General features: G+C 51.6%; 2 protein-coding genes across 25 annotated transcripts in view; one reads left to right on the top strand and one right to left on the bottom strand.

Annotated features, from left to right (window-relative positions):
* Positions 1-10,470, top strand: part of TCOF1 (treacle ribosome biogenesis factor 1) — a 42,793-nt gene extending 32,323 nt beyond the window's left edge. For 10 of the 24 annotated variants that reach the window (XM_023537336.1, XM_023537321.1, XM_023537334.1 and 7 more), the window contains 10 exons: positions 189-375; positions 1,678-1,814; positions 3,277-3,390; positions 3,691-3,934; positions 4,419-4,504; positions 5,065-5,245; positions 7,256-7,804; positions 8,495-8,592; positions 9,285-9,342; positions 10,045-10,470. In XM_023537336.1, the coding sequence (XP_023393104.1) occupies positions 189-375; positions 1,678-1,814; positions 3,277-3,390; positions 3,691-3,934; positions 4,419-4,504; positions 5,065-5,245; positions 7,256-7,804; positions 8,495-8,592; positions 9,285-9,342; positions 10,045-10,088 (1,698 nt within the window). In that variant the 3' untranslated portion in view covers positions 10,089-10,470. Of the gene's footprint in view, positions 1-188; positions 376-1,677; positions 1,815-3,276; positions 3,391-3,690; positions 3,935-4,418; positions 4,505-5,064; positions 5,246-7,255; positions 7,805-8,494; positions 8,593-9,284; positions 9,343-10,044 lie in introns of those variants that run through there. The other 14 variants (XM_011371177.2, XM_023537342.1, XM_023537325.1 and 11 more) reach the window with 13 other exon arrangements.
* A 1,197-nt stretch (positions 10,471-11,667) lies between these two features.
* CD74 (CD74 molecule) lies at positions 11,668-20,257 on the bottom strand. The gene is made up of 9 exons (XM_011371178.2): positions 19,939-20,257; positions 16,422-16,594; positions 16,132-16,211; positions 15,558-15,620; positions 14,743-14,838; positions 14,281-14,374; positions 13,123-13,314; positions 12,546-12,608; positions 11,668-12,312 (listed from the first exon to the last, which is right to left on the bottom strand). Exons 1-9 carry the CDS (start codon positions 20,013-20,015, stop codon positions 12,302-12,304), a joined length of 849 nt encoding a protein of 282 aa, XP_011369480.1. The 5' UTR covers positions 20,016-20,257; the 3' UTR covers positions 11,668-12,301.
* Between the last annotated feature and the right edge of the window lie 1,603 nt (positions 20,258-21,860).

Here is a 21,860-nt window from a genome sequence, read left to right on the forward strand (position 1 = left end):
TTAGCAGGTGCTGTGGCTGAAAATGAGCTGCAAGTGCACTGGGCAGCTGGAATCTTCTGTGTCCAGCTGCTCTGGGCTCTCAGGATCTCCTTGCCTTGTAAAACCCTTCCCCGACCCTATCTTCCCCTCCCCCTGGCCCAGCCTTTAATCACTGGAGGGGTGTTTTTTTTTTGTTTTTGTTTTTCAAGGTGATTAAAACCCCTCTGATTTTTATCGAACTTAATCGTAGTCCAGCTGTCCCAGCTGCTACCCCTACGCCAGCCCAGGCTGCGAATACCCCGAAGAAGGCCCGGGCCTCGGAGAGCACAGCCAGGAGCTCCTCCTCAGAGAGCGAGGATGAGGATGTGATCCCTGCTACGCAGTGTTTGGCTCCTGGTGAGCGCGGGCCCAGCACGCAGGGGTGACTTCCCTGCTGTGACCACCAGGCTTGGCTGGGAGGGGACGGACACACACACCACCACCACCCCCACCGTACCCCCCACACATCATTGAAACTCAGAAGGGAAAGGTCTCTGGCAGAGTCACAAAGCAAGTTGTTCGTTAGTAGGGGTTTGGGGCAAGGACTCTGGGCCCTGCACTGGTTCATCCTGATGAGGGGCTGGCTCAGGAGAAATATTTGCCAGGGCTTCTCTGTGCCAGCTCCAAAGAGTAGAACACAGACAAAGCTGCAGGGACCAGGTTTCTACATAGTCTAAGGAAGAGCTTTGTAACAACTGACTGCCTAAACGTGGGGCGGGCGGTGAGGTGGTAGTGAGCCTCCAGTTCATGGTGGTATGTAAGGGGGTTAAGGAATCCTTAAACAGTAGCATTTTCAGGGAAAGATTTCCTCCAACAACTGAGACAGGACCAAATCTGTGATTTCTTTGACTTTTCAAGAATTTAATTCTACCAGTGATAGCAAGAAAATGGTTAATTGCCATTATTGTTATAATGACACTTTTTAATGAGGATGGTAATACCTAATCTTAGTAGGCTAGTGCACCTGCCTACTAGTGTACCAGTCCCACTGCCTGGAATAATTACTAAGCAGTTTATCTGGGCATTTTACAACTGTAAACTTTACAAAAACCTAAGCTATACATGTGTGTTTTTGGTGAGACCATGCTGTACATATGCTCAATAATCTTTATTTGATACGTTGTGACGTTATATGTTTACAGCACGATTCCTGCTGGCTGCGAAGTAGTCCTTTGGGTGGACATACCACAGTTTATTTGCCAGTGCCATGTTGGACAAAGCTGAGGATTTTGTTGGGGCAGATTTTTAGCTTTTATAAATAGTGCTACAGTGAGCATCGTGTAACTGAGCCTTTGCAGATGGCTGTGATGATTCTCATGAGAGACTGTTTTAAATACACAGGAAGTTTCATTTGGCACCAGTGCTCTCACCCATTGCTCAGCCGGGCCAGCTGAGGGGGAGCATCATGGAGGACTGAAGTGGGGGAGGGGCTGAGGAGAAAGCCAGGGTCACTGCCTCAGCAGCCATGTGATCTCCCTGAGCCTTTTAACAGGGAGCTTGAGACAGCTCCTGCCTTGAAGGCTTGGGGAGAGCATTACACAGGCTTCTCTGCATATGCGCTGAACACCACACCAGGGCAGATAAATTGGGTATTGCCACTGCTGAGGAGGCCATGGGGCTTCTGTGCCCTGACATGCACCCCATCCTGCTCCATTTCAGGCATTAAAACCAACATGGTGGCCGTGCCCACTGCCCACCCAAAGACAGCCCTCAAAACCAGCATTGTTGGGGCCAGCAGCAATGAAGAGTCCAGTCGAGTGCTAAAAGGCAAGAAACAGGAGGCACCAGCCACTCAGGTACCTGGCGGGCAGGAGAGAACTGTGCACACCTGTGGGGGTGAGGGGACTCCCTACTCTCCCCACTTGTACCCACACGTGCCACTGGGTGGGACTGCAGTTGCTCTCACCTACCCTCCCAGATTAGCTGCCCCTCACAGCCAGAGCCTCTACTGCCCTCTGGCTCTACTCGGATCTGAGCTCCTGGGATACCTTTGAGTGGGCAGGAACAGTCATCTGGGGACGTGGCACCAGGCAGAGTCAGCACTACTCCATGAGTCCCTCATCAGCTTTTCCAACATGGTTGGTTAGGCTTTTGATTTGTTTTTTTCCTCCCAGTTTTGAGATGCCGTGAATAAAAGTTGCCCTTTTTTAGTGTACCATACTAGTAGTGACTTAATATCTTCTCAGCCTTTACCATTTTCAGTGCATTTTTATTTTGGTCCTTGCCTGAAACTAAAAACTGGGCAGGGCACAGTTAATGGCCCATTGTTCAGAGGATAGAGGGTTGAGACTTCTCCAGGATTAGGGAGGGCCAGGCCCAGGTCTCGTGGTCCCCAGGCCAGTGGTCTTTGGGTCCTATCAGTTCATTTTCCTGTTTCCTCACCCCTTCTTTCTGAGAGGGCAGGAGAGAGTTGGAGGAGGCCGGGGCGGGTGTCTGGGCTGTGGTCACTGCAGCCATTCAGCCAGCAGATGGTGCTGAGCATCTGTCCGTGTCAGGCACTGGGGATACAGCAGGAAGAAGACAGGGAGGTCTCTGCCCTCGTGGAGTTCCCCATTGAGGTGGCAGCCACTAAAAAGGGAAACCAAAAAAATAAAGTACTCACCAACTGCTTTGATGAAACAACATAAACTGGTGATAATGGGGTGAGCTGCTTTAGGAAGGACGGGCAGGGATGGCCTCCCCAAGGAGGAGACATGGAAGCAGATGTAGCAGTCTGGCCGGGGACCCTTTGGGGAGGCCCTTGGGGGTCAGAACTGGAGAGAGTAGTGTGGGGTGAGGGGTCAGGCCTGAAAGGCCGTGGTCACGGAAGGGCAGTTGGGGGCTGGGAGGTTTACTGCGAGGAGTCATACCCAGTTCTCTATCAGTTCTCTCCCTGACTGTGGGTCTGGGAAGCAGGAGTGGCACCCAGGAGACTGTTGAGATGGCTGTTGCAGCCACCAGGCTAGAGACTTATACCTCATGAAGGTTCAGATTGAGTTGGGGGGCCTTGGGTGGGGCCTGGGATACTTCCCTCCGCAGGGCTGGAAGTATTGGGGCTTTCTGAGAATGATGTGATTAGATCATAGCCTAAAGCCTGGCACCGTTTTCTGCCCAGATTGTGGCATGGCCCCTTTGACCACCTCAGTCCTCACTCCAGCCCCATGGCTCCTTGCAGATCCAGGTCCGCTCCCATCCCAGGCAGATAGGATCTGACCAGAGCATGGCAGAAAGGGCCCCTGAGAACCCAGGAGTCTCAGGGCTGCCTTTGGCTGTCCACAGGTGACAAAGAGGAATCTGGCTCACCTCCCGCTGACCCAGGCTGCCCTGAAGGTCCTTGCTCAGAAAGCCAGTGAGGCTCAGCCTCCTGCTGCCAGGACCCCGTCTTCAAGTGGGGTGAGCTGGGGAGCCAGGGGGGCCAGGCCCTACCCTAGAGGGGACACTGATCAAATACCACAGCAGACAGGGGCCTGAGTCCCATCACCAGCACTTAACCTGCCCTGCGACCTGAGCACACGTGCGCACTTTCCTTGCTAGGCCTCGGCTGCCCCTCTTAGAGAGTTGTGGGAGGATTAAATGAGGCCTGCGTGGGAAGCGACTAGCACAGCGCCCGGCCTTCAACTGAGGTATTCAGTAAGCCCCAGATCTTATTTCCACTAATTTTTCCTTCCACTTTTTCTCCTTTCACCAAATTAGATTGACAGTGCTCTGGGAATACTCCCTGCGGCAAGTCCCCACAGCACCCCTTCGCAGGCCAAAGTGACCAACAAGCTCAGAACACCCGAGGTTCCTGTGGTTCCGCGGGCCACAGCCCCTCCCTCGGGACGCACCAAAGCCAAGGCCTCTGGGACCTCAGATGACAGTGACAGCAGCGGCAGCACTTTGGGGAGCAAGGAGGATGCTAAGAGGCCCCAGATGGCCCCGTTGGCCCCCAGGCTGGGTGAGGGTCCCAGGGTAAAAAGGCTGGGTGGGCCTGCAGTGGGGAAGAGGCAGCCTGGTGGAGCCCTGGGCTCAGGCCTCTCTCTGCTTTGTATCTCCCCTTGTTCTGCGTCTTTGGCCTGGTCATCCTACACTGGGTCCCAGTTTTCCCACCTGTACAGCCCCATGAAGCTGTATATGCCTCGGACACTGTTGTTTGACCACTCCCAGCTTTTTGGAATTAGGCTCGCATAGCTGATCCCCGCAAAAATTCCAGGGCCACCCCACCACACACGGGAAAGCAGGGAAGTGTAAGCGGACCTTGGCAGCTAGAATGGAAGGTTTGGACATTCAGGTGTCTTGCCTGGAATGCCATGAATAGCAGTTGACCTTGGAGCAATAGGAGCAGCTGAAGCCTTAGGCGGGAGGGTGAGGCACATTCAGAGGGCCCCGGCCATCCTGGGGACCCTCATGAAGGGTTCTGCAGGATGCCTGTGCTCCTCCAGTAGGTCCAGCACCCTCCAGGAAGGAGACCTTGGTGGAGGAGACCACAGCAGAGTCCAGTGACGATGAGGTGGTGGCACCTTCTCAGGTAACTGCAGGGAGGTGGGTTGGCAACTGGGGGTGGAGGTGGGGTGCCTCAGGCCAGGCTCCTCCCACCTGATATAGCCTTAGGCTGAGGCCACCCCCCAGGTCTAGGGTCAGGGCCCTTCCTCTTCCTAGGGGCCCTAAGCAGGGTCCTGCCTTCCTGGAGCCAGGCTGTCTCCTCTTCCGAGGCCCCATTTCAGCATGAAGCCATGAGTAGCTAATTCTTAGAGTCTGTAGAAAGGGTTCACCTTGATTTTAGGTGATTCCCAGATAAACACATTCTTTAACAGATGGGGTTTTTGTACATGTCAAGCAGTAGTGGTTTTCCATTTGCATTAGTAATAAGAAATTTCCTTTTTATAAGTGTGCCTGTCTAAAATATGTATTAATTAAAATAGTGCAAGAGGTACATACAAAGGGCTGATGTGCCTGATGTGCCCACCACCCAGCCCAACAGAGCTGGCCCGATCTTAGGCATCCCTGGGCTGATGCCTTCACAGCAGGCCATGCACTCAAGGGCTGAGTGGGTGGGGTCACAGCCTCTTTCACACTGGGCTTCTTCAGTCTCTCCTCTCAGGTTATGTGACCCCTGGGCTAACTCCATCCAGTTCCCAGACTGCAAAGGCTATTCCCAAGCCAGCCCCCAACCCCTCGGTTTCCTCTGCTCCGGCCACCAAAGATGCCCCAGATGGTAAGCAGGAAGTGGAGCCCCAGCAAACATCAGGCACCTTGTCCCCTAAAACAGGTGAGTCGAGGGCTACAGGAAGGACACAGCAAGATGTGGAGGGACGAAGCAGTGGCCTCCTTCTTTTTCTCTTCCTCAGGAATAGTCCCACCAGTATGGTCCTGGGTAACATCAGGGCCTCTCCAAGTGAGGCCTAGTACCCCTGCATCGTGCCTGGAGGTACTCATCAAAGTGCAGCGGAGCCCATGCCCAGGTGTCTGGCTCCCATGGTCTAGGGCAGCCTGGGAGTCAGGTCATCCAGGCCTGTGGGAGGCCGGTGCACCTGGTAGGGAGACCCCTGCCTTAGAGGAAGTGCACCTTGACTTGCAGAGTAGACTTTGGCTCTCTAGCTTCCTTGTTGACTTTTCTTCCTAACAAATGGGCTCATGGTATGAAGTGTAGGGATTCAGGGAGCTCAGATGAAAGGCAAGAGCCACATTTGGAGAAGTCTCCAGCACGAGGCAAATAGCCCAGCCAATGGGCTGACTTGCTCTCAAGCCTAAGATGGGTCCCTGGCCACTCTGGGCCTCTGTCTTAACCATCCACATAGGGCAGGGGTTGGTGCATCCAGTCAGTGTCAAGGCATGGCACACATAGAAAATAGTCATGTGATATTTGGAGGGCAGACCAAAATGCTCAGGTCACCAACCTGGGGCATCAGCTACCCCTGATTCTGCCAGCACTAAGGGACAGGTATCTCAGGCAGGCACCCTTGGGACGGCTCTAAGGGTTCCCCAGCCTTGGTGTTCTAGGGTATTTGTAAACAGGAAACAGTGAAGTGGGTTGCAGGGAAAGAGGTTGCCAGAGCCAACTCTACCCTCCTCGGCTCCCCCTTTGGCTGACTCCTCCAACTGCTAGGACTGAATCGGGCCTTTCTCTGTCTGGGGACCCTCTGCCCAGCCTGCCCTGTCCAGCCTGCCCTGTCCACCTTGCCTAGTCCGCCGCAGCTCTGGAACCAGAGCTGCTTCAGGCCCCACCCTAGGGCCCACTGCACACTGCAGGGAACAGTCCCACCTTGCACCGTGGAACAAGGCCAAGCCACTGAGCACCTTTCAGAGCCCAGTGTGTAAGAGCCCGTATGCCTGTGAGGCCTGTGATAGAGTAGAGACCTGCCATGTCACCTGGGAAGTTAAGGATGGTGTTGGGACACAAGCTAATGTCCTGCACCCCCAAGTCCTTAGGCTTTTAGCTGCAGCTTGCCTGGTGCCAGGTCAACAGAGGAGTCGTTGCTCACTTTCCTTCCCAGTGTTCTTCTCTTTGTGAGAGGCGGGTGCGACAGGGCGACATTTTAGATGGGGCTGTGGAGGTTTTTTTTCACACGTGTAGTCAGCACTGTTATCAAAGGAGAGCAGAGGCGTGGAAAATTCTAAACAAAGGCTGTACCAGAAGTCGCTCTGGCAGGCAGTAAACCTGCTTAGTCAGCTGCCACATGTGTGTACACCATACCCATCACCCCCAAGCTGCCTGGACCCCTGGGCAGGAAGGGCTGTGGGCCTACTGCGTGTAGGTGGGCATGCGCTGAGTGGCTGCATGGCCTTCCCTTTTGTCATGAATCTACAGTTTAGAAGAGGGAGCCGCACTGTTCATCGGACCCTTCATTTTACAAACAGGGAAACGGGCCATGGCAGGAGCAGGGTCATATCTAGCAAGTTGGTGGTAGTCAGACCTAGAACCCAGATCTCTTGCCTCCCAGTTCTGGACACATGGCCAGACCATACCCTCTCTTTCCTGTCTGACCTTTCATTTCGTCGATGGATTTCAAGCCCTTTCATTAACATTCTGGAGTCATTTCCCATCCCCAACCTGAATTTGAGATTTTAATGTGAGGAGACAGAGCTCTAAGTTATAAGATGGCAAAAAAGTGTGAGCTAGGCGATTCAGTGGGGGCAGAGTGACCACTGGGCCTCACTTTCCCAGTCTGTACTGTTGTCAGAGGATATCAATCCTGCCCTTGGATCTCCTTGGCTCTTGTCCCATGGGAGGTCTGTTTCCCAGTCTCTCAGATCCATGACACAAGTCCTCTCTCTGTAGGCAGACAAGAGGCTAGCACCACACCTCAGAAGCCCCAAAAGCCGAAGAAGGGGGCTGGGAACCCCCAAGCCTCAACACTAGCACTGCATAGCGACCTCACCCGGCGCCTCCTGAGTGAGCCCTGGCCCCTGAGCGAGGCCCAGGTCCAAGCCTCGGTGGTAAAGGTCCTGACGGAGCTGCTGGAACAGGAAAGAAAGAAGGCCATGGATGCCGCCAAGGAGAGCAGCAAGAAGGTCCGGGCAGGCCACAAGCGGAAGCTGTCAGGAGACCAGGCAGTTGTCAAGGCCTCTAAGAGCAAGAAAAAGAAGCAGCTGGTGGCTAGGGAAGGTGGAGGGGATGCTATTTCCCCAGAAAAGGCCCCCAGGACTACCAAGGGGAAATCTAAGAGAGACACAGCAAGTGGTAACAGCAAGGAGAAGAAGGAGAAAGAGTCTCCTGCCTCCCATGGGATCAAGGAAAAGCCAGAAGGGAAGCCAGAGATGGCGAAAGTTGACGGTGGAGACCAAACCAACCCAAAGAACAAGAAGGAGAAAAAGAAATCTGACAAGAGTAAGTGGCCATCCACACTCCCCTGGGCCTATGCTGAGAGCTGTCGGTCACCACCCGGGTGGGATGGGCCCTCAGCCAGCACAGAAGGGAGAGGTTGAGACATGCTTTGTCCGGGGTCATGGGGGCAGATAGTGGCACAGCCAGAACTAGACCCCGGAGTACCTGGGGCAACACTGCCAAGAAGACCCCATGGCTCCAGGGCATGGCCTACTCCCCACAGAGCTCACTCCGAGTAGCCTACAGTCACGGGGACATTCAGCTTCAGGCTCCTCAGGTCTGTGCTCCAGCGGTACTTCCCCTCAGAGGTAAAGTTCCCCCTTATTGAGCTCTGTGCTAGACTCTGCATGTGGTGGGACTTCATTTAACCCTGTATAACAAGTGATGTCTCCCATTTTATAGGTAGAAAATGTCTTTTAAACATGTAGATGTTTTTAAAAGTGACATAGAAAAATAGTAATAGTCCAGGTGTTCCAAGGGTGGGGCAGAAATCTTGAGGCTGGTCCCTCAGACCAGGGCAGGTGGTAACAAAGGCCTGTGTTTTCATGGCTCCCCATGGTTTGGGAGAGCTAGGCACCCAACACTGGAAGGAGTTCTAGGATCCCTGGAGATCTGCTGTGCGTGTCTCCCGACATCGACCCCAATAGTTAAGATTAATATTTGTTGTTTAGGAAGTTTATTCTCTTCCCTCAGAAAAAAAAGATAAGGAAAAGAAAGAAAAGAAGAAGAAATCTAAAAAGGTCCCAACCAAAGACCCTGACTCAGAATTCCAGAAGAAAAAGAAGAAAAAGGTAGAGGGAGTTCCTGAGGGGTTTCAAGCTAGAAAAGGGACCCAAACCCAGTCTCCAGCGTGAATGTGCTCTCCCCATCCTTCGCATATCAGGAAGGGGTGGGAGCCAGACCAGGTCCCCGCCCCCTCTCATTCTTGGGGGTGGGGGGCTTGTGAGTTGTAACACTAGAGGAGTCACCCTGAGGAAGGACAAGGTCTGTGCATGTGGAAGCCATGGAAATGGCCCTGTCTTGTCTGTGAGGTAGAAAGATGTCCTTAGGGTGGATGAGGGAGGAGACCCCCAGGGGGCAGGGAGGTTGAGGAAGCTATTAAAGGTTTCAAGTGAGGGGAAGCATTCCCTAGGGAAGGCATGCCCCAGCTGACAGCAGGCCCTGTCACAGAAGCACTCATCCATCTGCTTCATTGGTGATAAAGGCTGCTCGCCTGAAGGAAGGGGCTCAGCACCCTATACAGATGACGCTCTCACTGGCCAGCAGGGCCTCTGCTGTGTTCAGAAGAGCTGAACATCTATTGCTGCAAAGGCTTCTGTTTCTTTCTCGAGGGCTTGCGGGCCACTGGCCCTGCCCTCGGGGATTCCTGTATACCCAATGTCTGTTCTGGGGGGCCCTCATTCTCAAGAGGGAGCTGTCATGTCCCCTCCTTGTAGGGGCAGCATAGGTGGGGAGACTCTTGAGGTACAAGAGCCTCTCACAGTTCTCTCCTCACAGAAGAAGACAGCAGAGCAAACAGTCTGAGTGGCACAAGGCGGCAGGTAAGCTTCCCGGCCAGGGGACCCGGCAGGACCTGGTAGGCGGGCCCCAAGGGGAAGGGGGCCTAGAGAACAAAGTTCTGTTCCTCAGGGTCAGTGGGGTGATGCCAGGAGCTGGAGCTACTGCACAGTCATGGCGGTGGCCTCACCAAGTGCTCCCGGGCGCAGGCACTGCACAGGCCTTAGGAGGCGGGCCCTGGGCGGTGCCTCTTTGTAGGTGAGAAGGCTTGAGCTGGCGCTCTCCCTCGTAGCTATCCAGTTCCTTTTCCGTGTTGTTTTGTAACTGAGGGCATTTGCCCTTGGGAAAGAAAATGGTTTCCTTAAGCCACTCTGATGGACCTGCGCTTCCGGAGTAGTGGCGAAGGGGTTACGTGCTCCAGCTGCTGAGCAGGCCCAGCAGCCACCCAGCCTGCGTGAGGGCAATACAAAGCCTGCCTGGGCCCGTGTCCAGGGTTAAAGAAGTTAAAGCCCTCAGCCCACTTCCCGGGACACACTGAAGTGTCTGCTGTGGTTAGTTAATGCATGTCCACTGCATCGAGATGCCAGGTTTTGATTTGTTTCTCCTTGATGGAGAAAAAGGTCAGGAAATCTTCCATCTAGATGTGTTTCCTTCCCCCAGTGACTTCTTAGCCAAGTGGTGCCCAACCCCATGCCTCTGCTCACCATGGGTTGCAATTGAATTTTTAACTTCACCTTCCTCCCCAGAAGACAACGACCAGCTGCAGTGTCTGTGCTGGCCCAGCCCGTGAGCCCTGCTGAGGTTGGCCCGAGGAGGAAGAGGAGGAAGTCCACTCACTGACCCTGCACCTGACTTCTCTCCTGACCCAGGATGCTTCGTATAGATGTGTACAGAATATATATATATTTTTTTAAAAGTGACTTGCCCCTCCCTTCTCACACCAAACATGCCCTGAGGCCTCGGGACTTTCCACCTCTTTGCCCTGCAGACCCAGTAAGGCCCAGCCTGTCACTCCTTCCATGTCCCCGGTCCTTGGCTTACACTGAGGTTTTGTCCTCCTTTTGTCAGTTTTTTCCCCCTTTTTGTGTTTTTTGGATTTTTTGTTTTTTCCTTAATAAGAACTAAGAAAATAAAAGACTTTAAGGAAAGGTCACGTTCCCAATGCACCGGGAGGAGACGTCTTGCAATTGACTTGTTCTTGGAAGGGAGAGTCTGGCTGACAAACCGTTGCCCAGGATATGTTCTTGATGACTGTATATGGAGGCTCTGGGATTCTGTGCTGAGCGGGACAGTTTGCCTCAGTTAAGTGTCTAGAGTGAACTGGTGTGGGGAAGGCTTCCTGGAGAAGGTGGCATCTTAGCTAAGGGGGAGCTCAAGCATGGTTGTGGTTGATTTCCAGATGCTGAGGTAGGCCAGGCAATACTCAGAGGCCAGAAATGGAAGAGGGGCCTTCCAAGTCACCCCTTTGAAGTTTGGAGTTGGGTTGGAAATGGGGGCAGGCCCTTTGAGGTATCTGGTAGAGAATAGCTGTGGCGGGCACAGTAAAGGCAGGAAAACCAATCAGGACTGAGTTGCCCTCGTGTCCAGGTAACAAAGGTTTGGTAATGATGAGAGCAAGAAGTGGATGAACTTGAAAGATTTGTCAAGGTGCTGTCTACAGGGCTTGGTGAAGGTCAATAATGCAGAGGCCCGAGCAGTGTGGAGCACCTGAGGTCGTGGAGATTTTTCTCCAAGGTTTTTAGCCTCTGCTAGAGACAGTGAGAAGCTGTGCAGAAAAAGCACTGTGCTAGGGAGGTCTTGGAGCCCCAGGTTGGCATCTGGCTGAACCCTTAACTCAGGGCCCTTGGGCAAGGCCCTCACATAGCCTCTCTCTCCCCATGAGTGCGGGTCTAGAGCAGAGGCCACAGAGTAGTGTCCTGTAAGGCTTCTTTGCAATGGAGTTTTCACTGAACATCGTGATTTGGGTCTCCTCTTGAAAAGTCAAGAAATCTGGCAGCAGGAGCCCCCGCTCCCTCCTGGCAACAATTGTCGGGGTCCTGTGTTGCTGTCATCTGTCGCCACACTTCTTAGTAGAGCAATAAAAATGGGGGTGTGGGAAAATGGAAGCAAGACCAAGAGGAACCTGTGTTTAAAAAACTTTGGGCAGGAGCCTCCTTCCTTTTGGAAGCAGAGTATTCCTGTGTTAAATATGGAAACCAAATGTGTTTGTGCCCAAAGATATCAGCACCCCAGCCCTGCCTGTCACCACAGGCATCTGTGGTTGGGCTCCCTGGGCTGCGTTCTCCCACCCGGACCACGGGATTCGAGGTCTTCAGTCACCTCCTTGGGGTAAACAAACCAGATCCAGCAGAACAGCTAGGAGCCAGAAGTGTTCTACTTACTACCTTTATTTTCACAGGAGCCACGGCCATGAGGGCTGATGACAAGCTTGCTGCAGAGGGAACTGGGGGTTGGCAGAATGAGGAGGGGTTGAGGGTGAAGAGGCAGGTTCTTCCTGGCAAGTGATGCTGGGGAAATGGAAAGGGTGACTTGGGCCCCCAGTTCCATTGGCCGGAAAGCCAAGGCTAAAGCCAGGATGGAAGGGACAACAAATGTGTTGGGCCCTCGGGCTTAGGAGAGCATCCTCTGCTCTCCCTGCACCTTCTCTCCTTGTCCATTGGTCTAGATCTTGGGGTTCCATGTCGGAGGTTGCTGTGGTGTCAGAAATGGAAGTAGCCTAGCTCATGGTCCACCTCCTTGGGTCTTTGCGTCCCTGCTGGTGGATGGGAGGTTGGGCAGCAAGGCCCTCCTGCGTCGTTAAGTGTCTTGTTCTGATGTAATTTTGTTATGTCCAAGGATGACGGAGAGCCAGACACCAATCTCATGGACTGAGGTGCAGGGTGAGAGGGAGTGCGGGGAGGGGCTATAAGGGGAGGAGTATGGGGCTAGGATTGAGGGACAGAGGGGAGCAAGGAAGCTGGCCATGCAGGGCTGGCTGGGTGCCGGTGTCTTCGATTGCTATTCTCACATGATGGCTATGGAAAGAGAAGCAGCAAGTTAGGTTTGGAGTCACCTGTTATCCCTGCCTCTTCCCAGCATGTTGGAGCCTCATAGCCGTCGAGGACTCTCCACCCTCCACTGCCTCCTGCTCGGGTATAAGTACTGACCCACCCACACCCCTGTTCCTCGTCTACGAAAGGGACGTCTCAGGTTGGGGAATGGGCCAGGGTTGTGCCATGCTGGGCATCCCCCCTGCAGGCGCCCTTGCCTTGGCTCAGATCTTGCTTGGTCACACCCAGCCCGGACGACAGGTCCTCCATGTCCATTGGCTCTGCAAAGGAATAGCAAGGTTATTTGTTACTTGCAGTCCAGCTGCCGTACCCACTGGCGAGGGAGACTGGTTCTTCCCAACCTGGCCTCAGACCTATCCTGGGAGGGCAGGCTCTGAATGGGAGGATGCTTTCTGAATGGTAGCCATGAAGTGTAGTTGGGGAATTGAGAGAAAGGCCATGAAGGGGGTGATGAAATGAGATGAATGGATCTGTAGGACTTCTGGATGCATAAGTGGATAGTGCATGGATGGTAAAAAATAATGAAAAGATTAAAGGATAAATGAATAAGTACATGAGCGTGGATATCAGGAGAGAAGTAGATAGACAAACAGATAAGGAATGCACACGTAGGGGGATGGACAAAGGGGTGGATGCATGGCTGGCTGGCTGCCTCCCAGGGAGCTGCCACCTCAAGTGTCATAGCCACATGTGCCAGGAGAGACCTCTTGCCCTTCAGCCTTCCGGGTCCTTCCTGCTCCTTTGATAATCCCTGGCACAGTGGCCACTGCTTACCACTGCAGTTAGAGCGCTTGCGGCTTCTGGTGTGGGGAACCTCGGTGCCGTTGGGGAAGACACACCAGCAGTAGCCGATGCTCCCATAGCACTGGAGCGGCATATAGTTGCCATTCTCGTCACACTTGGGCTTGAACATGCCTGGGTGGATGGCCGGGATGCGGCTGACCTCTTCCAGGCACTTGGTCAGTACTGAAGCGACAGGCATGGTGAAGACATGGTGAGTTGGCTCTGGGCCAGAGTCTCAGCAGAACCAGAGGTCCACATACCACTGCTGTGGGCCTAATGCCTTCTGCCCAAGTGACTACTCGCTCTACCCATTGCACAGATGGGGAATTTGAGGCCTGGACCAACAAGGTCCAGGATCAAAGAGAAAGTGAATGGCTATGTAGCTAATTCATCCCAGAACTTGATTTCTTCCGACATTCTATGCCTATTAAATTTTTAGACTTGCACATGTGATTCTGATTTCTAAGAAAAAACAACAGATATCTTGGTAAGTCTGAGGTTCTATTCCTGGGGTTATCCAAGTAGAAATAGGGGGTTGTTTGTAGAGGGGATTGAAACATTACCTAGAAGTTGGTTTAGACAGCATCTAAGGTGCCTTCCGTGAATATGATGGAAAAATCTGAGGCCCACACAGGGTGGGCCATTGATTTTCCACTTCTGAAACTGAAGCCCAGAAGGAAGAGACGCCCAAAATTGCAGGACAAATTATCACCAGGATTAAAACAGGCATTCTTAAAGACTTTAGGGCTAAAAATCTTAGTATACATGAGATGGAAAAACTCCAAGGCCCTCTTATCTGGCACGCTGTCTGTGTGATCTTGGGCAATTCCCCCTGGGGGTGGAGAAGGTCATTGTGATGACTCCTGGGATGTTTTGGATGGTTTCCGCTCCAGGCCCACTTGTTCAGTGCCATCCTCCACAAGTGAGGTCACCTCTTGAAGGGAGGCCTCTGTACCCTGTGGGCCCTCAAGATAGTATGGGACTGGGGGCAGCCAAGCCCAGAAGGAACATGCAGGAGAGAGACAGGAGAGGTGAGAGAGGCTTGGAGAGTCCAGTGCTTGGGTCAGGGAATGCTCTAGGCTCTAACCTCTGTAGCTCTGGGGGAGCTCTTAGAAACCCTAGCACCCCAAGACTCCCAACTCCCTGTACCTTTTGTTGGAACTTGAGTGGGCTTGGGCTTCTCCTCCAGTGAGTTCTTGCTCATTTCAAACAAGAGCCACTGATGCATCCAGTTCTCAAAGGCCTAATGGGGGCAGAGACGGGGGGTCAGGGTCAATAGCTCTCTCTAGCCCTGCCTGGCTTTGCCCCTGGAGACAGAGACATGGAGGGCCTGGCAGAGCACCTACACCCAAAGTCCAGCTGTAGCCTGGTTCCCCCTTAGAGACCCACAGGGCTTGGTCAAGGTGGTACCTCTATGCCAAGCACTTCTGTGTCTGTGGCTTTGGAAGTTCTGGTAAGCCTCTTCCAGCTTTCCAAGAATGGCCTCCCCAGCATACCCCCTGACCCCACCTTTTCCCAGGCTTTCCCCAGCCTACCCCTCACCTCACCTCTTCCCAGCCCTGCCCTAGATATATCAAGAGAGAGGACACCAGTGCAGGGAAGCCTACTGACCTTCCAGTCCAGGCCCTCCATGGTGTTCCTAAGGCGTTTCAGGTTCTCTGGGAAGCTCCCCTTCAGTTGTGGGTACACCTTCAGGGGGTCAGACCTCTGCAGGGCAGCAGGGCAGGAAGGAAGGTTAAAAAGAGCTCCCTGCCAGGTGAGGTGAAATGTGCAAACCACGTTTCCCTGCTATTCCATTCTGAGGGTTGGACCGAAGCTGCACCCAGCTCGGACCCTCACCTATGATGGACCCTTGGGGAGGGGAGGTGGTGAGGGCAATCTAGCACAGCTATAAGACCCCAGGGCTGGAAGGGGGGACACCCAGATTCCAGGCCCAGTTATACCAGTAACCCCCAGTCTTCTACTCCTTGCAGATGCCTACTCATCTTTCAGGTTTTACTTCCTCCAGGAAGACTTCCGGACTCCTCCCCCAGGTAGGATGGGCCCTCTGCATCTTTCCTCACAAAACCCCCTGCATGTCCCTCATCACCTGGTCACTTGTCTGTCTTCCATGCTAACATAGGATCCCCATAGGATTGGGAGCTGAGTCTGATTGCTCCCCCTTGTGGGCCCAGAGCCTGGCACAGAGTAAACATACAATAAAAACTTGGGAAGGAAAAAATGAGTCTTGAGCAAGACACTTCCAGGCTTTGGGCCTCCGTTTCTCCATCTCAAAACAAAAAAGGGAGGAGCGGTGGGACTAAAGTACATATAACATTTAAGGGCCACTCGCATTCCTTCATTAATCCAGTGAGGCCGTACTGAATATCTACTGTGTGCCAGACACGGTGCAGACAGGCAGGGCCACCCGGCCAGGCCCCACTCACCAGGAGCAGGTGCATCACATGGTCCAGTGTCGAGTTGCCGTACTTAGTGGCATTCTGCATGGGCTGTGGAAGGAAGGAGTGGGGGTTAGGAGGAGGGGCCCTGGCACAGAGGCAGCCACTGGAGTCTGCAGTCCCAGATGCTCAAGAACACCATCTCTGCCACCTCCAAATGTGAGAGCGTGAGCAAGTCAATTTTCCTTCCTGCCTCAGGGTCCTTATTGGTCAAAACTGCATATACTTACCTGGCCAGGGCTTTGTGGACAGTGGATAGTTTTATGAACAGCAACATTATCTATATATGGTAAGGGCTTTATGAATAGGAGGGAACCGAGATGCTATGGGACATGAAAAGAACCTTGTAAATGGGAGGGCTGGGCCCTCCTCCCAGGGATGGCCCCAAGAGGCTTCCTTCTAGCCCTGGGATTCCTCTTCTGGAGGTGGGCCCTGTCCCCCAGTAGTCAGGACAGCTGCCCAGCTGGGCTTTTCCTGGGTCAGCTTTCTCCCCTGTTCCTTGTCACCTGCCCTCCGGCTTAGATAACACTTTCCCCTTCCACGGCCCTGGGGTTGTCCTTACCCCCTGAAGCACGCCTTCCATGGGCAGAGCCTGCATCAGCATGGGGGTGGCCACCCGCATCTTGCTCACAGGTTTGGCAGCTGTAGGGTCAGAAGATATAGCATGAGTGTGTGTGGTCCCAGTGCCCAGGGAAAAGGGTTCTAAAACTGGGGACCAAGATCTCAGACCCAGATGAGAAGGGGCTGGAATTCCAGACCCAAGGGCGAGGACAGCGGGCCCAGCTAGGAGAAGGAATGGGATCTCTGAGGTGAGGGACAGTGGGGGAGTCAGGATGGATATGGAGAACGCACACTTGGGAAGCTTCATGCGCAGGTTCTCCAGTTGCAAGTTCTGTGAAGTGACCGTCAGCTTGTCCAGCCGGCCCTGCTGCTGATACAGGAAGTAGGCGGTGGTGGCCTGGCCAGCCAGGAGCAGAGCTACCAGGACAGAAAAGCCTGTGTACAGGGCTCCTCGGCTGCACTTTCTGTTGAGGGGAGAGGGCAAGTCAGAGGAGAGTCCATGGAGGTGGCTGCTCCAAGGACTGGCTGGGAGAGGGGGGATGCGTCCCCCCACTTCCATCAGCCCACTCACCCACGCCCCTCAGCTACCTCTAACAAACACTAAGCACAAACAAGTGCGTTAGGGACATGCAACTTAAAGACATTCCCCCGGCCCCTGAAGGGAAGGGGGTTTTCACCCTCCTACCTTCCCAACCCCTGCAGTGAAATCAGAGAAAAGAGAAGGAAGTGGGACGTGGACAATAGAGCTTATGGCCCACCCGAAAAAGAGAAGCGAGGCCTTGACATTTTAGGATTGGGTTAGGGGCATCAGACAATGTCAGGCTGGAGCAGGGCCAGGCACTACCTCTACTGGAGGCACATCCTCTGCCCCAGATACTGTGTGTCTTTGAGCAAGTCTCTGCCCCTCTCTGGGCCTGTCACATGGGTACCTCTCACCTGAGCCATTTTAGGATTTGGTAGTTTTCTTTGAAATAAGCTGACTGTGGGCACAGACATATTTCAAATGGTAAAATCCACTCAAGAGGGATTTCTGCAGGAGTATGGTACCCGAGCTGTGTGACCTGGGAGAATCTCTCTTGTTCTCTGGTTGCACAGGGAGGGGTGACCCGGCCGCAGACTTCAGGGAGCCCCAGCAGCTGTTGGCCCTGGGTGCAGTTTTGGGGGCACATACACAGGTTACAGTATGGGAGATGTAAGGATTCTGCTCCAGGACCCTGAATGTTCTTGACCTGTTTTCTTCCACCGCAACCCAGGGGTGGGACTACTAGGACCCCATTAGAAACAGGCTGAGACTATACCCTCTTTACTCCAGCAACCCAGCAAGCAGGTTTAGGAAACTTTTGCCTAGTAATCATGGCATCACAGACACAGCTCATACTCATTGGCTTTCTGCTTGCCAGTCCTCTGTCTCTAGGCCCAGGCTCAGCCCAAGAGATTGTTATTCTGGAAAGAGAAAGCAAAAACCCTGTGGAGAAGAGGAGACCATATAGGAAGGGAAAACAAATCCCAGTTCTGGGTCTTTCCAAGAAACAGGGTAGCCTGGGGTCTTGCCTGAGTTCGAGGTCTCCGGTACACTATTTACATGCTCACTCCACACCCAGTCTAGTCCCAGCTCTGCCTCTCACCATGTGAACTCAGGGAAGTCACTTCCTTCTCTGAACTTCAGCTTCTCATAAGGCCTAAGAATCTAGAGAGCCATATTAAAGATGAGATCCATTACCTGGATTAGAGCTGCTCTGTCGCTCACTTAGCTCAGGGACCAGGGAAAGTCAACCTCTGAGTAAACTGAGGTAAGAACATCTACCCAAAGCATTGTTATATTAAATAAGATTATGAGGGTAAAGCTCTCACTTCCATTAGTAGCACATAGTTAGCACTTCATAAGCAACACTGGCTACTATTCTCAGGTGAGTTAACTCTAGCATCTGGTTTCCTTCCTCTTTATGCATCTTAAGTTTCTGCCCCCTGGGTTCTAGATGAGAACCAGTTGGTCACCTCTTCATTTCCTCCTTTCCACTGCCTCCTTCAATTAAAAAAAAAAAAAGGCCAAAGTCTAGAGCCAACCAAAACTAGGAGGAATGATGATGCAAATGTTGCCAGGCAGAAGTGTTCACAGAAGGGTCCGAAAGAGGCTCAAGTCTGGAATGGCCTGAGCACACAGGGCCCAGCCAGTTCTGAAGAAGCAACTGAACTAAAAAAAACAGACAAGGGTTTGACGAGGGGGCACCCTCTCTGTACACTGAGCCTGCCCTGGGCGTGAAACTCACTGGGTGGCCTGAATTCAGAGGGGTCCCACCTCCTCTCCCTGCAAATTGTATCTCTAGAAGGGGGTCAGATGGTACTCCACTCGAACTCTAAAACCAGACTAGTCCTGGGTTCAAATTCTGGCTCTAATATTTACTGGCTGTAATAACTTAGGTCACTTGCCAAAATGAGCCTCAATTTTCTCTTATGTGAAATGGGGATAATAAAAAGTATCTGACTCAGGGTTGCTGAGAATTAAGATTGAGTTTAGCATTTACTTATGTGCCCAGCACATAACTATCACAGTAATTACTAACAGTGGCCGAGAACTGGTAACAGGTACACAGTGAATGGAAACTATTATCATGACTGTTGTCATTGCTATATTACTTGAGACCCAGAAAGAAGCAGTGATTTATACAAGTCACATGTGACAGCACAGAACCTGGATCAGAATCCAGCCATCCCAAGGGAGTTGGCCCTCCTAGCTATGGGATTCCCCAGGTTTTCTCAGGCCATTGCTCTAATGGTCCATATCCAGTTACCTGTCCTCCTGACATCTCTGTGCCTCTCTCAAACCCCTTTCTGCCTGGCAACAGCTGATATCACGTCTAGCTGTAAGTCCTAGTAATTCTCAAATTACTTTTTGGAGATTGGGGGAAGTGAGGAACATTGGGTTAACAGCATTATAGTCCCCCTCCTTTTTTTTTTTTTTTTTTCAGGGAAACACAGGTGAGGCCATCTAGGAGCTAGGAGAGGGTGGCTAGGAGAGGGGGCCCAGGGTTCTCTGGATGGCTGTGCTGGCCCAGCTGCAAGGAAGAGGGCACAGGCAGAACATGACCCACATCAACCATCAGCCCCTTCTAGAAATTTAGCCAGAGCCCTATTTGCCCTTTATTAACCCCCTTTCAACATCTCTCAATCCCTCCTGTGATGGCCGACGTCTCATATATTCCATAGACGCCTGCAGCAATAACTGCCTTCATAGAAACACCTATTCCCAGGGGAATGGGGAGGTAGACGGGCTAAAAGGGGGTCAAAAATGTGGTGACAGAAAGAAATCTAACTATACGAGGTAAACACACAGTGTAAATATATATATGCCTTACTGTTAAAGTGTACAGATGAAACATTAAGTTCATTAACCAATGTCACCATAAAAAATAAATAAATTTAAACAAACAAACAAACAAACAAAACACCTATTCCCATCTATAGTTATTAGGAGGGAATTCTCCTGCGATGCTTTTTCACGGGGGCATCCATGAAGCCCCTGATATTGTATGAAACTCTGGGGAGAGTCGAGAGCCCTCTTCTGATTTCCAGAAGGCAAGTATATGATGCAGAGAAAGTTAAAAACCCTGCCCTAGAGAAACTGCCTCATTTTACGGGAGGGAGCACCAAAGCCCAGGGCAGCCCAGAGACTCGCTCAGACCCACCCAGTTAGGGTTAGAGTCAGAGCCTGACTTCTTGCCTCCTGTGACTCCAGTATAAGTCTCCTTCCCCAGCACCTGTGCCGTCTGTGCCGTCCAGGATTCGTGTGCTCTCTCCTGTTCACACATACCTCTCTGGGGCTCCGGGCCGCTGGCCCAACATGGGCAGTTGCTCGTGGTTGGAGATGAGGTCTCGCTGGTCTTCCATCGTTCTGGCCTCTGGTTCTCCCCACACCTCCTGCTACCACTGCTGCTGCTGCTGCTGCTGCTGCTGCCGCTGCCGCTCTGCGTATCTGAGACCCTGAACTGCTGGCTCACCTCTTGAAGTTGGGGTTGAGAAGGAATCTGATTCGTCCACAGGAGGCCACTCCTCTCACCTGGTAGAAGTGGAAGTGAAAGCCACAAAGCTGGAAATACCCAGACTTGGGCTAAGCAGACTTCGATGGGACAAGATGGGGAGGGGGAGCTCCCCAGGCAGGTAGAAAGGCCAGTACACATCCATTGGCTGCCCATGGCCCTCATCACTTGTTTCTGGGTAGACCTTTGGATTCATAAGGCTCTTTGGATATTCAAGAAATGTTCATTCCCTAGACAGGAAATCACTTTGAAGCAGAAAATGCCTTTGTTTGTCTCCCTTATTCACCCACAGATGAGTGGATGCAGAAAAGAGCTGCTTGCCCTCTGTTACTTAGACAAGTCCCCCTCCTCTCTGGCTTCATCTCAAAAACGGGAGGAAAGTTGGGTTCAGTGTTCCCTCTGCTCCCTTCTAACTTGAGCATTTTATGAAGCTGAGTCCATGGTTCTAAGGCTCTGGTACCAATATTTACCATCATGTAGTAAACCCTCCTTTGTGCCAGGTCCTGTGCTGTTTACATGCTTTGTTTTGTTTAATCTTTACAGTGATCCTTTGAAGACTTTTATTTTATCATCTCCAGTTACAAATAAGGACACGGAGGCTTTGAGAGGCTACTTGCTTGTCCAGGATCATACATCCAGGAATTGGTGGAATCTATGTTTTTAACCACTTTATCTTTCTGCCTCCTGATGCTCAACTTGGGTGGTTCCAATTCAGGAAGAGTGGGGGCCTCTACAGGGAGGGAAGGAGGAGGGACTGGCAAAGGGTAAGTTTAATTGTGTTGGCAAGGTTTTATTTCTTACTATGTCTTAAATGCCATGTTTGTTTTACTAATCTTAAATCTGTATGTTATATTTGCATTAATAATTTTTGTTAAAGACTGTGATTCTAAGATTCAGTGATTTTTAAATTTCAAGAGTTAAGGGAGATAGATAGTATATATATTTGGGGGGAGGGAGGAAGAAGAGCAGATATGGCCTTTGATGCACTCAGACCTTAGTTCAAACACCAAGTCAGAAACATCGTAGCTGTATGACCTGAGCCAGTCCCTCGACCTTTCTGAGTTGGTTTTCTCCTTTGTAAAGTAAGGACAATAATACTAAATTTGAAGAGTTGTTAGATTAAATAAGCATTTAGAATAGAACCTAGTACCACAGGAGATGCTCAAGAAATTGTTATTATTCAAATATTTACTATTAAGGTATTTTCTGCCCTGATTGCAAACCATACTAAGCTATAATAATCATAACAGCACAGTACTGACACAAAAACAGACACATACATCAATGGAACAGATAGAGAGCCCAGAAATAAACTCTCGCTTATCTAGTCAATTGAGCTACAACACAGGAGGCAAGAATATACAATGGAGAAATGACAATCCCTTCAACAAGTGGTGTTAGGAAAACTGAGCAGATGCAAAAAAATGAAACTGGACCACTCTCTTACAATATATATGAAAATAAACTTACAATGTATTAAAGACTTAATGTAAGACCTGAAACCATAAAACTAAGAAAACATAGGTAGTAAATTATTTGAAATCAGTCTTAGTAATATCTTCTTGGATATGTCCCCTCCAGCAAGAGAAACAAAAGCAAAAATTAAAAAAATGGAACTTCATCAAACTAAAAGGCTTCTGGCATAGCAAAAAAAACCATCAACACAACAAAAAGATAACCTACTGAATGGAAGAAT

The sequence above is a fragment of the Pteropus vampyrus genome, unplaced genomic scaffold, assembly GCF_000151845.1.
Source record: "Pteropus vampyrus isolate Shadow unplaced genomic scaffold, Pvam_2.0 Scaffold185, whole genome shotgun sequence".
NCBI lineage: Eukaryota > Metazoa > Chordata > Mammalia > Chiroptera > Pteropodidae > Pteropus > Pteropus vampyrus.